We start from the raw sequence: 17,134 nt of genomic DNA, 5'->3' as shown, positions 1-17,134 counted from the left end.
ATTAAAAGCTGTGCTTTTCAGAACTAAACATTATCAGCCTGTCTCTCTTCCCAGTGCGGTTAATTAAGATTTCACCAACATAGTTGAAGTGCTAAAAGCCCAATTCATGCACCCCACTGAAGTTTCTAAGCAGAGATTCCTTAGGCTGCCTTCACAGTCAGAGAAAGGAGTCCCTCTAGCAAGTGTGGGAACACAAACCTACAGTAGAACCCTCTGTGCACACGTGTGCTCATAGCAGGATCCTTGGACTCTGACTGCCACACGCTTGGAGTGTAGAGGCACAGGTAGACTCCATGGAATGGATGTTGGTGGCAAGCATCAGTCAGCAGCATGCCTGGAGCAGGCTCCCTGGTACAAGTTCCTGGCTTCAGAACAACATTTGTAACTGGAGATAAAAGCACAGATGATTTTTTTTTATCCTCCACAGAGGAATTGCTTCCTGTGTTCCTGAACGTGGGCTCTCAGTTTTTTGATTCCTGTAACCTCTGACATATCATTATATCAGCTCTATGTCTAGCAAATTAGCAATTTGGATCTCTTAACAAACTAATCACCTCTCTTAACAAATTAAAAAGCAAACTAGAATTTTTGAGCTAAAGAAAGCTCCTCTTTGAACTGAGTCACCCATTGTGTTTTTAACATTACCAAATGCATACAAGTGTATGAAAACTATTGCCTGACTTGTATACTTGCCAAAATAGAGTCTTACCATTTTGCTTGGATTTCTCTCCTTCAGATGATCCTTCTTGTGTGGATTTCTTCACTTGGTGTCATCTGGTACCCCAGCACGGTGTCTGTAACCACAAATTTTATGGCAAGCAATGTTGTAAATCATGCACAAAGAAGAACTGATAGCATGTTATCTGAACCCACCAGTGACAGGATTCACTTCTGCAATTTATGTTGGAATTAACTTTGCTTTGAGGCAAGACATGGTGCCACATAAACCACTGATGGAAGAGCCATTTTCTAAGGGAATGTCTGAGGTACAGTAATTATTGGAGATATGTTGAAAAAAGAATGTTTCTTTCTTTTTTTTTTTTCTTTATTTGCTGACCTCACTAAAGTACAGGGTACTATGGATCACTTGAACACTGAGACTCGAAGGGGCAGTTCTTCTTTCTTTTTAAGAGTTATTTTGCACTGTCCTATGTTATGAGGAAGAAACTGAGGCAAGGAAGCCTCTTCTGGCTAACTTACCAGAATGCAAAGCAAAAGAGACTGGGAGCCTGAGGAGGAAGGTTACAGCATGGCAGCTTGACAGATGGCACTATCAAAAGCTTTCCCTTTATGATGCTGTCATCCCAGGGTAAGGAGGTGGTTTGCTGCCACTGCCACAGAAAGACACTCCAACGGCTGTTGTCTGGAGAACGCAGCGTCACATGTGTGACCACACGAAGTAATTAGTGCACTACAAAGATAAATGGTGCTTCTCTATTAGACTTGCTGCTGGAAAGGCAAGTTTTGCATCATGCTAATGTTTTTATTAATTTGAAGAATTCCTTTTCTGCTTTATGTAGGAACTCAGAGGTGGTTAACTAGTAACTTGAAATGTATTCCTAGAAATATTCAGCATTAGAATATTTGGACTTTTAATATTGCTGTGTTACAAGTAAAATAAGATTTCATGTTTCAATTAACTCAAGGAACTCAGATTTACTGAACTCAATGGTTATGTTTTCAACTTCCTAAGCTCAATAGGTATGTCATTTTAAAATTTAAACTTGATATTTTAAAGTAGGTTTTACTCAGAAGGTAGGTTATTCGAATGACAAGATAACTGAAGCATGTCTTCCTTTTAATTGCAAATCTCTGCAAATTTTGATTCATCTGTTACCCAAAGGAAATAACACAACTATTACAATCCATTACTTCATGCTAGACTTCTCTAAGTAGATATTTAGTTACACAGGTTATATTAAAAAAAAAAAAAAAGAAAAAAATAAGTGAATGATTTACTCTAACCAAATGAAAGGCAATTCTATTTTTATACATTCTCCTGACAGTTTTATTTAGTTCAAAATTCACCAGCAAACAAAAGAAACGTAAACATAATGATATCTGTGATCATTCAGTATCACAATGCTCGGTGACACTACGCTACAGTTTAAGGTTTCTGCATTGAAAAACCTCTAGACTCTTTGCCAAACCATTCTGAGATGGGGATGTGTCCTACTGTAATTTTCTGGGGAGCGCCTATGAGGGCCATATTTATCGAATTCCACCCAATCCCACAACTCCATTTGATGAATGTAGTTCAGTTTTACTGTTTCTTTAAAGTATCGTTTCAGCGGCAGATTAGCCAGCTCAGCACTAATGGCAGACAGTGGTCACTTAAAATTAGCAGTTCCTTCTGCAACAATTTAAATTAAAACCATGTATGCTATGATACTTTAAGAAATGATTATTGGAAACATATCTCAGCCTACACCGTTCTGTCTCGATATTGGACGTTGTGTAATTATAACCTTTTTTCTAGGAGAACTACATGGGGGTTTTTTGTCTTGTTTTTATAATTGTGTCCTTTTTATTATTTGATGTAAAATAATTAATTTATTAATGCATAGCTTTTCCTTTATATTTCTTTGCTCCCTTCCTTAAGTGACAACTGAGGAAAGAAAATCGTAGTGTCACAAATATGAATTATGGTGTAAAAAAAGCAAAAAATATAAGTGTAATATTTAATTATTTTATAAGCTTTGTAATAAAGTACTCTAACTGTTTCACTATATTTGGAATTGTAAAATTCATGAATAAAATATAGAGCTTATAAGTAAATACCAGGTAATGCAAGTGATGAATGCATTCATCTGCGTTTGTGTCGATAGTCCTGTAATGTCTTTATTAAACGCTGCCCTGTTTTCTCCCTAGTCTCTGCTGATGTGTAGCTGGCTGTTGTCTGTGACTCTGAGCAGCCTCCAGTTCTGGGCAGGGGGAGCAACAACTGCTGCCCCCCAGGAAAAGCCCATCCTTTGGGGCAGTGGAACTTTAGCCACCAGAGCTAAGTGTGACCCCTCTGCTTAACCATGCCCCCACCATGCAGGTCTTGTATGGGTTAATAGTGGCAGGGACTCCTCAAAACAGTCTGTTTGAGTGTTAACAAGCTGTTATGATGAATGGGATGGAGGTCATTCCTTTCAGGCACTCAAAGGCAAATGTGCCAGGGTCATGTGAAACTTCACTACTCTTGAAGGTCCCATTATACTGGTGAGTGAGGAATGCATGCCTGGTTATTCAACAGAGGGAATGTATTGTAGTTGCCTTTTAAGAGCAGAAGATGTTTCTTATTTGACTGACTACCCTATCACTGAAGCAGCTGGCTTGGGCTGTGCCCATTTCAGGCACAAAAAGGCAAAATGGACCTAACTAACTTCATGGTTCTATTTTCAGAACAACACAAAAGCTAAAAAACACAGAAATACCATTGCCTTCCCCTCCTCCTGCCATATGGAAGGCAAAACTGACCTACCCCTTCTCTCATCAAGGCAGTGGAAACTTGTTTATCACAGAACCAGTGTGATTCCTCCCTGCATGTATTGCTCTGCAAGGTGGTTTGCAAGGTATGAAGCCTCATTCAACACGGCATTAGGTTTTACAGCCTCCCCCATCTGCCTGGGGATGCTTATTTTCCTAAAAATGACTCAGCTAAGAAGTTTCCAAGCCAATCCCTAGTAGGGACTATATCAATTCACTGCATCTTTTCATATACATATATTCTCTAACATTATTTGTCGTTCTTCCCTTCTTTCACCGTCTGTTCTCTGACAACAGCAAGCTATACCAAGTATTGCTGATAAGATATACTCAGCATGCTTCTGCCTTACTTACAGTATACTCTGGCAGGCGATAGTAAGCAATACATCAGTCTGCTCCTGAAGGATTCTCAGCAAGCCCTCCTCTGAACATTATTTGGACTAGTGATTTCTGTAATTAATATGCCCACATAAGAATTCAGACTCTTAACCACTTTGTGTTCTGGGATAGAATTTTGGAATTAAGATGAACTGACAGTTGTCAGTGAATTACAGTGTTGGAGATGTATGTTGAAAGAGGAAATATTGCATAAAGATGTGCTATTGTGTGGTTGGATCGACCCCAAGTCCACAACTGTTTTATTGCTGAGCCCTTACAATGATATTTGGTATACAAAGCCTGGCAGTTTTCTAGAAGTATATTGCTGGAAGGCTCACTTTATAAAGCAGAATGGGGTCTTTTGACAAAGGAATAGCTCCATTTCCTGTAGTCAGCTTTCATCACTCAGGTGAAGGATGCATCTGCCTAAAACTCAAACACATATTTAATGAATGGCTTGATTGTGTAAATCAAACTCAGCTATCTCGGATGCCCAGAAGACATGAAATGTTGGAGACAGATGAACGTTTAGTTGCATGTGGTTTTATGGTAACATGATCCATATCCCATATTTCCTTTATTTTTTAGCAAATCCTATTCAAAGCATCAATAAAATAACATTATTATTTCTACTGTAATAGAAGTCCAACTGCACTGAGTCACTGAGATCCCATTGTGTACAACATGTACTCATGTCATAGAAGGCTTATGGTCCCAAGTGTACAACAAGGAACAATAGGAAAAGAAGATGTTAACAGTGAGTTCATTGTGATTAGGAGAAGTGTTGCTTGTGGCTCCCTGTCTGTCTGCCTGGATGCTGCAGAACATTTCCAAGGTGGCTCCACGCAGATAACACCAGAAAGAGCAATAGTGAGGAACTTGACACTGTTTTGAAAGCAACTACTGAGCATTGCTGAAGTCTGGGTGGACAGCAGAGGGTAGAGACAGAAGGAGAGGAATGAATCAAAGCACTGGAATGAATCAAAAATGAGGTGTGTGCAGTGCTAGGTCCTAACCCAGACAGTGCCTCTGTCAAGATAAAAGCAACACCTGCAGAGTGTTCTGACTGTTAGCCTGGCAGTTATCGGGAACTAGAGAGAGGTGTTTTCAGCAAGGCAGTCAGTCATCTTTCCATCAACAAAAAGGTCTGAAATAAGGAGAGGAAGCTGCTAGAAAACACCTTGAATTCCTCCCCAGCCAATATTGCATAAACATCAGACAAATCGAGCTGACCTTCCTGCACATTGTGTGCTGCTGTTACCATGGGTATTTTTCATCCCTGCTCTTCAGAAGAAATCCAGGCCAGGAACATGTCCTTCATTGAATACCACGTTCCAGAGTTCTTCAAACTGCAGCTTACAAGTAACTTGTTTCCCGTGAGAACGGGCAGTGACAGACCAGTGGTAGAGCTGTACCAACTCTGACTTGCATGGCAAGTGATGCAGACACAGGTTGCTACTCCAGCATTGGTATTGTGTTGCCCATGGAAAGTCACTGCCTCCATCCTGGGGAGGGGAAACCATCAGCATGATCTGGCTCAAAAAGCTTGCTCTAACAGCCAGCAGAAGCCAGGTGTGGCTGAGCGAATTAGTGTACTTGTTTTCCATGATGGATACTGAGATAGAAACAATCTGAATGTCCCAATTAGGTTGAATGTGAGACAAAACCTGAAGTCCTCAATTCGCAATGCGATGCAGTAATGTTGAAACCAGTTTTCCTCATGTTCTCTGAAGGAAAGCATCTGTTATGGGACCTGCACTTGAAACTAATATTTTTGCACTTTCTGCTCAGTGATAAGAGTTATTCAGTCATGAACAGAATCTGTTTTAATTTCTGGATTCTTACAGTGGAGGCAGGAACTTTCAACTGAACCCTAACTTCCAGGCTTACTTTCTAAGCATTAAATCAAACCACTGTCACCATACATTTCAGCCTTAACACTGCTATGTACCTGCTGCAATTTAAGATAGACCTTTGGTACCCCTTATGTGACTTGGGCTGCGAAGCATTAATTTGTTATGTTCTGTGCTGATAATGTTCACTAATCCTTTTGTAATAACATAGGAGACCTGGCATAAAAGCACATTTAAAAAGAATATGAAAGGGTTTATAATGGAAATGTTTACTCACGAAGTTCTTACCTATGGAAAGCAAACATTTCAGAGAAAACCATACACAAGAACTCCCCCTTTGAGATTGTCACTTTCTCAAATCACTGTAATGTTAGGTTTAACAGGAGAAACTGAAGGCATTCTCACCAAAGTGGGATTCCCCTGCCAATACTTCTGTGCTTCCATGGGAATAACAGCCCTGCACTAGCTCTATTTAGATTACAGTTGAAGAGATTCAGGATATCTTCAGAATTCAAGAGTTGTTCTTGTACAGAACACTTCATCTGGAGTGCCCTTTCTCAACAAATATCACAGTGCTTTTAGCACAGTAATCTAATGCTGCCACCCTGCTTCCCCACATCAGGCAATGCCGGGTGCTGCACGTATAACCAGGACTCCTTCAGGCTCAAGCAGAAGGGGCACCTCAAAACAGACGTGGCTACAGAGAAAATGCCATCAATAGTTTCCCTGGATGCAGTTATGACTCGTCTCACTGGAAAAGCCATTTTGGTGCAATGTGTTCCCCAGAGCACTAAAACTCACATTTCCACATTGTATATTCAACCTAACTGTTAAGCAATAAAAAGTAACTGAGGTCTCTATTTCCTTGAAATGCATCATCAAAAAGTGATTTTTACAAGCTACTAAACACAATATTTTGTGGCTTTCATTCTGGGGGCTTTTAATAGCTGCAATGTAACTTTTGACTGAGAAGGACAGAATAAACTTTCCAGGTGTATTTTTAATATCCAAACAGATAATCTCACTGACTTTCTCCCCAGATGATACAAACAGATAAACCCTGCAGAAAGTGCTCATAGATATTCATTCTATTAATGGTATGTCACTATTTATCTGCAGAACCTGAGTAAGATTCAATATACAAATCAGTATTCGAATCTGCAGAAAGATACTCTATTTCTAAGTCCATTAAAGAAGTTTTAACTTTCAAAGTTTTAACTTTACTTTAACTGCACAGCACCCTCCACTGATAGCTAATATTTTAACTGGATCAGAACATTTAATTTCTATCCAGAGATATTGCCCGTCAGCAGAAAGCTCATCACCTCAGACTTTGTGCAAATACACTGCAAATGCCAAGCTGCCCAGAACAACCACGACTTACTCATGCCTGTCTTTGCTGGTGTGTGGGGAAAAGTCAGCCAACACAGACAATAACAGGCTGTAAACACAGCTCTCTCCAATTAAACATAGTATATACTTCTTCAAACTGTATCATTTACCACAATTCAGTTTTGAGGGTTTTGGTGTCCACTTCCAAAATACTGGTTGCAATCCCACAATTGTATATAAACAAACTGGAACATCTAATTTGAAAAGCATTCAGCTATTGAGTGAGACTGTCAGACAGTACATGGGCTACTGTGATATACACCTACCATGTTACATGTTCTGGACTCGAACTGCCCCTGTGGCCACTTAACATCTAACACTGACTTTTTTTGTTTCTCAATTGCAATAGAAATTGTCATGAAAATAATGAACTTGTTATAAGCTTTTTATTCAGATAAGCATAGAGCTACTAATCTCTACACTAGACCTATGTTACATTGGCCACACTGATTCCAGAGCGTGCCAATGCAACTCTTGGGTAGCTGATATAAAACACCTCGCTAAGACACTTTAACATCTGGCACGCTCATCAGCCATTTTATTTATTCCTTAGCACAGTGGCTCTACCCTGGAGCTTATGCATTTTTGAGAGCCCTGCTCAGCTTCACAGTCGTATTGCTGTTTGCAAGGCAGAGCTAAAGTCCCTGTGCCTCCCCACCGCAGAGCAGGGTCAAACATTAGGCGTGAGCACTGGTGAGAGACCTTCACTTCAGCTAAGCAGCTGAGAAGCTGGAAGCCTGCAGAACTGCTAATACAACAGATGAGGGCTGATGCCAGAGCTGTAAATTAAAGCTTTTGAATATGGGGCTTCTGAGCTTTGACCTATGGAGATCAACAAGAGCAAGACTGAAAGGAGCCAGACTGACCTGTGTCTGCTGCTGAATTCAACCTATGCACCAGTATTTCAGCAGGCGCCAAGAATGGGGTTTTCTTCTTGAAGCACAATTTGGAAACACAAAATGGAAGGGGATTTATGTTCTGATAAATTCTGACTTCATAGGATTTGCTGATACTCTCTTGCTCTTATTGAGTGATGTGCTCACTCCTTCTGTTTTACAACTAATGCTAAACCTATGGTCAAGGAGGATTTTTTCCCACACAGCTAAGATCATCTGGACACTTTCAAGTGCATTCCCAGTACTAGTGCACATATTTCAACCTCTTCTACAATCTCCCATGAATTATCGGGTTTTGAGTCTTAGACTTCTGCATCAAGTCTGCTGTAAGGTGGTAGACAGTGTTTCTGCAACTTATACTTGCACTAGGGAAGGAAGAGAGGAAGAGAAAGAGAAAAGCAAACACTCATTTGGTTTGTTCTGGACTCTAAACCCATGACATAGCAGTCTGCTGTGCAGAGAATGGATCTGATAAAAGAAGTGACCACCTTCAGTCCTTTAATCACCTCCCACTGTCCCCTCTGATTAGTTAGGTTAAATGGTTCATTTTATTCAGGGCAGGCCCAACTCACACCTCATATCCGCATGAAGGTGAGCGCAATGGAGCCTTCCTGTTGACTGGTTCTGGTAACAGCACTGTTCTTCTGGGAGATCATGACTTTAAGGGAGCTTAAAGATCTTATTCTTCTTTTAGGGCAGAGTAGAGATTCCTCTAACAAGGCCAATATTAGAATCTGCCACCCGAACTTACAATGTGCATTCTATAGTTCTTCCAGGTTGTTAATTTAGCTCTTTTTTTAATATAAGCAACTTAATTAATGTGGAAAAAAAACCAAAATATTTCATACACGATACACCTTCTTACTCAGGGAACCAGAGTAAAGTAGTTCCCCAGCTCCCTAGATTATACAATCACACTTTGCCCAGAAAGAGAGTACTTCAAGAACTGGGTTATTCTTGGTGCTTGCTTTTGTAAATGCTCTTCCCTGAACTTCTCATTAACCTTTACTGGATGGATCCCAGCCAGCATCCTTCAACTACCAAAGGACTCTTTCAGAGGAGAGTTTACACCTCAGTTTCCAAATTGTGCAGCTGTGGCATGCTAACTACATAGAAGAGGAAGGCAAACAGTGCATTTGCCTTTTTAAAACCAGCGGTCGATTAAAAAATACAGTACCAATAATGTGAGAGTGATACAGTCCTGAAACCTTCAGACATTTTGGCACATAGCTCTGTCTCTCTCGGACAATTGCATCCCCTTTTTCACTGCTTTTCTCCTCCTGTTCCAAAGCTCCCTCCCAAAGCCATCGGGGGGTGGGGAGCAGAATGGCTTGTGAAGTGTCTTGGGGTAATCCACTCTGACAGGGAACTACGCTGATTAAAAGTTATGGCTTTGGAACAGCAAAGCTCCCACTGCTGTTCATGAACAAGCTGCTGCTTTCTATTTAAAACTTAACAGTCACATCTAATCAAGAGAAAATAAGGACATTTTTATGAATTCCATGAGAAAAATTCCCCTCAGGTGTAGGTTGCAAGGTTTGATCAGCTCCGGTATCGTGTTTTAGCGTTTCGCATTAATCCTGCAGATCCTGAGCCAAAAATGCTCGCACTCATACTTGCCTAACGGCCAGGCAGAAATGTTTTGGCAATTTGTTGTTATTTCAGCTAAACTTGCAATATGCAAATGAAGATTTATGGCAAATGAAGTCTTAAAAGTGTACATTTATCTTCACGTGGAAAAGGTATCATGTAGTTGCAAGGTGCCAAAAAATACCAGATCTAGGCAGAGAACAAGAAAATTACAGCTCCCAGAGGGCACTGGAGAATTGTACATCAGCATTTTGTGTCCTGATGACAGGAAACAAACTATTTCACAGTCTGAGATTTTCTGGAAGATATGAAGTTGACCCAGCTCTCAGACTAAGCATCTTGTTTCAGTGTTTCCAACTGCAAATTGTTAAAGTCGGGTAAACCTAGGTTTTTCAACAAGGCTAAACTGAAAGCAAAATTAGTAGTTTATGGAATGGAAGTATCTTGTTGAAAACACAGAGATGAGAAAAAACTGATTAGGTACAGATAACATTTATATTCCTACTATTCACCCATCCTCTCCCTTTCTCCATGCATAAGCAATTAAGATCATTCCCAGCCATATGCCGACTCAGCTTTACTGCAATCCCATTAAGGCACAGAGACAAGATACTGCCTATTCCCTTTCTCGTATTTCTGGGGTAGTGCAGATTAACACAAACCATGCAGTCAGATTCAGAGGTGCTCTAGAGAGATGCAGTCTTGTGTGGTCTTATTCCCTGCTTTATATTCTGCAGTACTGAAGACAATAGGATGACACATGGACTGGAGATAGATCTATGCATACTTTCCTTCCTGAGTCAGGGTTTCCAATGAAAAGCCCTGGAAAACTGTGATACATGCCCAAAGTTCATCTTGGCCTGAGCCTTAGGGTCCAATTTTCATCTCAATCAGAAATAATTTCCCTTATGTTAAAGGATTCATAACCATGCAAAATCAGTGCACACAAGCCAAACTCCAGCCACATCTGGTAATAAGGACTTTAACAATGAGAAGGATGTTAAGTGAACAGCACTTTTTTCCCTCAGTCTATCCCTGCACATACAAAGCAAATTTCCAGATTATGGAAGCTGTTTTGCTTCACGCCTCTAGCTTACTGGAAGAACAAATCAGCCTTAGTTATGCACAGTCTACCTTATTTCCTGGTTCTACCTAACTCCTATGAACATCACACAGAATTAGAACTGGTGTTGTGAGAGTGTCATTCAAGAGAGGCTTGGACTCGGCTGATATAAATACTTAATTCTGTCTTGGAGAATAAAACTGGTTTAATCAAAGGGATCTGGTGTCCAGTAGTGCGGGACTGGGTTCCCTCAGCCCAGAGCCTGCAGCTGGTACCTGGTGTGGCTGATGAGAGGGTGCTCTCCAGTGTGCGATCAGGGAACGGCACAGCAGCCCAGGAGGTGGGCTGCAGCGAGTGAACACTATGTGTGTTCTTAGACAGCCACCTAGTGAGGCAGGGAGGAATCAAGAGCTAGAGGAAAATGCAGCGAATTCAGAGCCTGAAGTTACAAATAGTGTTAAACCAGTGCTAAAATCAGCAGTGCATTTCATAGGGTTTTCACCTCGTAGTCAGTGCAGTTGCAGAGCAGGAGGGCTCTTGAACTACTTAACAGCTGTGAGATAAGATTCCTCATCACTTTATGAGTCTGGAAATGAAGGTTCAGGTGAAAGTTTGAGTGTGAAAAAGATGTCTTGAGGGCTACTGCCTTTCAAAACTTTGTTTAGAAACAAGTATAACTGTATGGGGGGGGGGGGTGTTATGCATATATATCGATATCTATATCTGTCTTCATCTCACCTTTTCTTATGTGCCCATTTCTAAACCAAAACAACACTGCTTTGACTGAAAACTCTTACACATGCAGTACAGAAAGAGGGGTAAAGTGCAGAGGGAAAGATCCTTAGAACTTCCCCTGGATTCACACAGAGATCCTGCTTCACTAACGTGTTTGTTCTGTACCACCTCTGCTAACATAACTTGAATGTGGTTGTGAGAATACCATGAAGTCTTTCGACTACAGCAAGAGAACCTCTGAGCCCTTGTTGTGGTCCTTCAGCCATAAGGGTCCACAGAAAAACATTCAGGTGATTTTTGAGTTTGCCTTTGCAAACTCTTTACTCCAGGAAGAGCACTGACAAAGTTACACACTTGTGGTCTCGTATCTGTGCTAGTGCTCTGGACAGTCACAGAGCCATAACATGCAACTTTATCCTCATGTGAGAAAGATGCAAAATGTGTGGAAATATAATGAAGCAACCAGAGTCAGCACCTCATCAGTCCAGCAGTTACAGATTAACCACTGTTTCTAAACTAACTCTTGCTATGAAGACCACCTGTGGTAAGGAGGGTCCCAGATGGTCTCTTTTTTAACTGTGATCATTGAAAAGAAAATGGAAATGAAAAGGAAATGGAAAGATCAACTGAAATGAAAAATTCAGTCACTGGTGGAAAGCCTTCTCCAACACACAGTTTTCCAAAGTTTCAGGGATTATCAACATGCCACAGAATGAATAGCTGCAAGGGGGATGAGCAGGTCAGAGAAGAAGCAATTAAACTGTACTAATGACACACTGTCTGGGAGGTTGTAGAATTTCTATTTACATACTTATTGCCTCCCAGAAATCAGATGCAGACAACTGCCATAGCTGCAGATCATGTCAACCCTGAACCACTGCTGCAGCCCTGGACATACAGTGTCTTTGTTCTTACAGACCTGAAGCGTTTGTAACCCCCAAGTCCAGCAATATGACAATATACTAAAAATAGCCAGGAGCGCACTTTGGGTTCCTCTCAGGAGCAGCAGCTCTACATGCCTAATTGAATCTCCCTGAAACACAAAAACAATCGAAGGAAAAAGAAATCTCCCTCATGAGGGCCAGATGATTTTAATTAGGTCTCACTCAGAATCTTCCCAGCCTCACATAGCTCAGATCACTACACAGCATGCAGTCACACTGCGATTACACGCTGTGCTCCAGGCCTCTCCTTTCGCTTTCACACCAGTTGCTGCTCTTCTGTCCCAGTTTCTCCCTGTTCCTTAAGAACTTACTGTCATCCAGGCCTTGGAGCTCCAGTTTTAAAACTCTCCAGACATGGGGTGCCATTTGCCAATTTCTTGGGGTTTTATACCTCAAGAAGAGCTAGCCTGCACATAAAACATGCTTCTGTGTAGGAGCTGAATGTACACACAAAGGTTCCACACAAAATCTGTGGAGAAGGAGAAGCAGTATTTATTTATTCCAGATAAGGTTTTGCAGTCCCTTTGTCTTCCAGCAGACACAAGCAGATCTACTACCAGCCCAGCAACTGGAATGCAAACTCAGATCTCACTTGCTTTCTTAGAGGGCAAGAGGGGTTCAGTCCTGACGGCAGCTCACCAGAACCTTCAAGGGTATCACCTGAGGGAATGTGGGTACCACCACCAACAGACAAGACTCCAACAAGTTCACACTTCTGCTGTCTTCCTCCACAAACCTCAGCTTTCATCTCTTGTATCAAGGGAGGAATTTGTGCCATGATGCTGTGGTGTTCTGTGGCTGTGCTGAGACATGCGAGATAAGCACTTTTCTGTGTCCCAGTTACAACTTGGGTATTTAAGGGTTTGGCATTAAGGAACTGAGGCATCTCGAAAGTACAGTCTTCCACCTTCCCCTTTCCCAGCCATACCTATTAATAATAAGTACTAACACTATATCCCATGAGAACTGGAAATTGGGTATCCATTTTACTCTAAGTAGATATTTATAAATACTAAAATCATTTCATCCACTTCAGTATAACAAATATTCATTGTCATACTTAACAAAGTCCTGCAGTTTGCCCTTGTGTGATTTCTCCTTTCCTGGGCCTGAGTATTTTTTAAGCATAAGCTTTTGGGTTGATTTTTCTGCATGTGTGTGTACACTATGGGTCAAATATATCCAGTATTAAGCGCTACAAGCATCATCCTGGCCCTGAATTACTTCTGCTTTCTTCAGTGATTTAGCTGCCATCTCAAGGGTTCATTATAGATCTTGCAATGACTTTTGAATTTTGTTTGTTTGTTTTTGAATGCCAAAGAGGGGAATCTAGTAAATTATAGCTTCCAAGATTAAATTCCAGATTTTGGAAAGACTTACATGGACCTTCTGAAACATCTCCACTCCAGTGTCATATTTCTTCTCCACTTGGGGTCACCTACAAGAGTTTCCCCAGTGACCACTGGTTCCCAGTTCTCCCTGCTGCTGGAATTCAGTATGCGCAGGTGCTGCGCGTGACATTTTGGCCTGAACTTCTATCAGCCTCTTCCACAGTGGGAATTTGGTGTGTGACAGAGAATATGGCAGAGTAACCTGCAAAACTAAGAAAGCAGATGTTTAGATCTCCAGTTTATTTCATGTAAAGTTTGTGTTACCCTGTGAACATGAGCTACACAAGAACACATTTAACTATTAAAATTTGATTACGTTTGACAAATTCAGCTGAGCTGCAATCAACCAAATTAACGTGGTGTGTGCTTGCAAAAGATGCTCTGCAGACATGGTTTGCCTGAGACTCTGCAGATAGCAAAGTTTCAAAGTCATATCAAGAATATGAGAAAAACCCCTCTGTTTGCTGGATGACTAGTTTGCAAAACCTGGTATGTTCCACTTTAGTGAAAACAACTTCAGAGGCAAAAAGTTATTGCACTTTTTGTAAAACAGGAAAAACAGTGACCCATCTGAGAAACTAAGGTATACCCACTGGTTTATTAACATTACATGGATTAACAGTGTGCTTGCATTGATAATACCACAGGGCTCAGATGATAGAACCAGTGGAAACATGAGTCTGAAGATAGCTTTTCTCTCTTGTCAGCGCTGCTCAATGCTAAGCCTACCTAGTTTTGGAGAAAGTCTCGTGTTTTGGATCTGAAAGAAGTGGAAAAAAACCCACAGCTCTCTGTTTTCACAGACTTAGGAGATTTAAATTCAGGTAGTCTGTGAAACTTCATAGAATCAAAAACTTCCCACAGCTCATCTAGAACTTAAAAGAGGTGTTTGCTCATTCTATTTGATGATTTTCATTCTTCATGTGAGACAATTCCCTCCACTGATCTCCCCTAGTGGTCTTAATTTCAGAGCAGAAGTGGTGTATCATAGAAGCAGACTGTATGCTGAGATGGTAGCTGTAGAGAAACACTTATATCGTATGGGAAAACTTTGAAAGCAAGTTACAGGTGTTTAGGTTATTACAAAATGAATGATAAAACTTCCTTTATATACCTTTTGGATATTATTAGAAGAAATGCTGTAACAACCATTCCCAGATGTGTGCTGTTCTTGCTGTTCAGTATCAGTAAGGCCTGAAAACTTTTTACCTTTTTTCCCCTTGTTCCTCTACCTACACATCAAGAAGGCTGTGGGACAAAACTGCAAAGAGTCTGCCTACCATTAACAGGCTCTGAAAACATGGGAAGAAAGAGCTTGTAAATGTCACCCTATGGCTTGTTCCTATGTAAGGATAAGAGAAATTGATCAAAAGTCTGCGTAGGATTTGGAAAAGCACATCATGAAACATGGGAAAGGTATGGAACAACAAGACAACTGTTCAGGTAGATCTCACTGGCTTGACCTGCTTGCTAGACTAAAACATGTCCAGATTAAACCTAAGCAGTTTTAAGTCTATGTTATGCTGCTCAGAGCACACTAGAACGGTTGCCTCCTCACAGTTGCTGTTACAGGTCTGGAGAGGAGGTGTCCTACTTATGGTCAGACAGACCCGCCGAGTCTTTGCTTAACGGCACTGCTGCCTTCAAAGTACAGACCAGAAGTAGCTTTGTTTTAATTCACGTCATGATAAAATCATCAAGATGATACGTAAAGGAAACGATTATTCATTTAATGACTTTCTATTTCTTTCTGTGTTTTCAATGCAGCTATTCCCTCCAGCCCCTGAAAGCAGTGTATGGAAGTACAGGTCAAAACAGTGGCACTGCTGCATGAAGCAGGATCCTTGTTTCCCTCCACAAGGAAAGTCTGTACACAAATATAGTTCAAATGCTTCCAGCAAATGACAAAACTCAGCAATGAACCTCTTCACTCTCTCATGTTATACCTGTCTATGTCTGAGCTATCTTTGCCAGTAGCGTCCTTTCTGAGTTGATTGAAGCAAGTTTATTAATATTACACCTGTTCCTTTAATATACACCTCCAGAAAGATGTTTAAGCAGAATGCTGTTCATAGCATGTAACCAAGCTCTTTAACCCCCACCTCACAAGCCTTCCTCATCGAACCAAGCACTGAACACAATGCCTAAATGAGCAATTGTATTTGTATTGTTTGCCTGAAGGTTTTGCACATATGTGGGTTTGCTAATATGCTTTGAGGAAAAATACTCCTGCAAGTACAACCATGAATGTGTCCTTAAAATTGCTCTTCTGAAAACAGCTCAGTCTATTTGTAAGAATTCCTGCAACTTAGCACATGCTTCATCTTTAGCTCAGAGTGTTAGCCAAGTAATAATCAGCACTCAGCAAGTATTAGAAAGCCAGTTTGTCACAGTGAGGTCATGGGGAAGATTATTCCTGCTTTGTGTCTTTATTTATAATATTCTATAGCCTGTCATGGAAAGGATGTAGAACATATTTATACTTCAAGCCTCCCTTCTCACATACAATTCATCAATTTGTGGAAAATTCAATAAGAGCCTATTCCCTTGTCGTGGTTTAAACCCAGTCAGGTAACTTGTTCACTCACTCCCAGTGAGTGGTGCCAAGCTGACAACAATCGAGGTCCGTGTCCCCCCCCCACTGGGGTTCTCCCCTTCCCCACTCCCAGAGGAACAGGGAGGAGGATCGAAAAAAAGTGCAACTCCCACAGGTTGAGACAAGAACAGTCCAGCAACCAATGTACACAAATCACCACCGCTACTATCAACTACAACAATGATAAGGGAAAATAACAAGGGAAGAGAATACGATACCACCGGCCAAGAAAACGAGTTCCACCCAGAAGCCCGTGTCCTTCCGGGTAACTCCCAGTTACCCCCCACCCCGGCCATGACGTGCTGTGGTATGGAATACCTCCCTGGCTAGCCCGGGTCAGGCGCCCCGTCTCTGCTTCCTCCCAGCTTCCCCTCCTCCCTGGCAGAGCATGAGCCTCACAAAGTCCTTGGTCAGGGTAAACATCACTTAGCAACAACCGAAAACATTGACTTCACCAACACTGCTCTCAGGCTGGAAGTCAAAACACAGCACTGCACCAGTTAACACAAAGGAAAAACATGACTGCTACTGCTGAACCCAGGACATTTTCCACCCCTTATTCCATACCATTCACGTCGTGCTCAGATCCCACATTTTCAATACACCATCGCTCTCCCATATATATACATCCACATACATACAGACCAAGAGGAAAAGATCATTTTCTTAGTGCATGGACCAATCCCTATAATGCTGCCGAGTCCATTCGGTCCATGATGTTCAAAGTTCATTCTCTGTTGGGATGATGGCTGGAGGGAAGTCAGGGCCAGTCACTGGTGACCTGGAGACATCTAGTTGATGGGCTATAAAAGCATTACACAG

General features: G+C 41.3%; 1 protein-coding gene and 1 long non-coding RNA gene across 4 annotated transcripts in view; one reads left to right on the top strand and one right to left on the bottom strand.

Moving 5' to 3' along the window:
- Positions 1-2,778, top strand: part of ADAMTS18 (ADAM metallopeptidase with thrombospondin type 1 motif 18) — a 75,667-nt gene extending 72,889 nt beyond the window's left edge. For all 3 annotated transcript variants that reach the window (XM_062618273.1, XM_062618274.1, XM_062618275.1), the window contains one exon: positions 737-2,778. In XM_062618273.1, coding sequence (XP_062474257.1) covers positions 737-852 — 116 coding nt within the window. In that variant the 3' untranslated portion in view covers positions 853-2,778. The remainder of the gene's footprint in view (positions 1-736) is intronic.
- Positions 245-1,327, bottom strand: LOC134163439 (uncharacterized). Its single transcript, XR_009964737.1, has 3 exons — positions 1,201-1,327; positions 710-794; positions 245-365 (listed from the first exon to the last, which is right to left on the bottom strand). It is a non-coding gene; the product is annotated as an uncharacterized LOC134163439 (long non-coding RNA).
- Positions 2,779-17,134: the final 14,356 nt, after the last annotated feature.

Source organism: Pezoporus occidentalis, unplaced genomic scaffold (assembly GCF_034315485.1).
Source record: "Pezoporus occidentalis ecotype Australia unplaced genomic scaffold, CSIRO_AGI_Poc_V1 ctg20, whole genome shotgun sequence".
Lineage (NCBI taxonomy): Eukaryota > Metazoa > Chordata > Aves > Psittaciformes > Psittacidae > Pezoporus > Pezoporus occidentalis.
The sequence above is the reverse complement of the archived record's forward strand: the minus strand, read 5'-3'. Positions and strand labels throughout refer to the sequence as shown.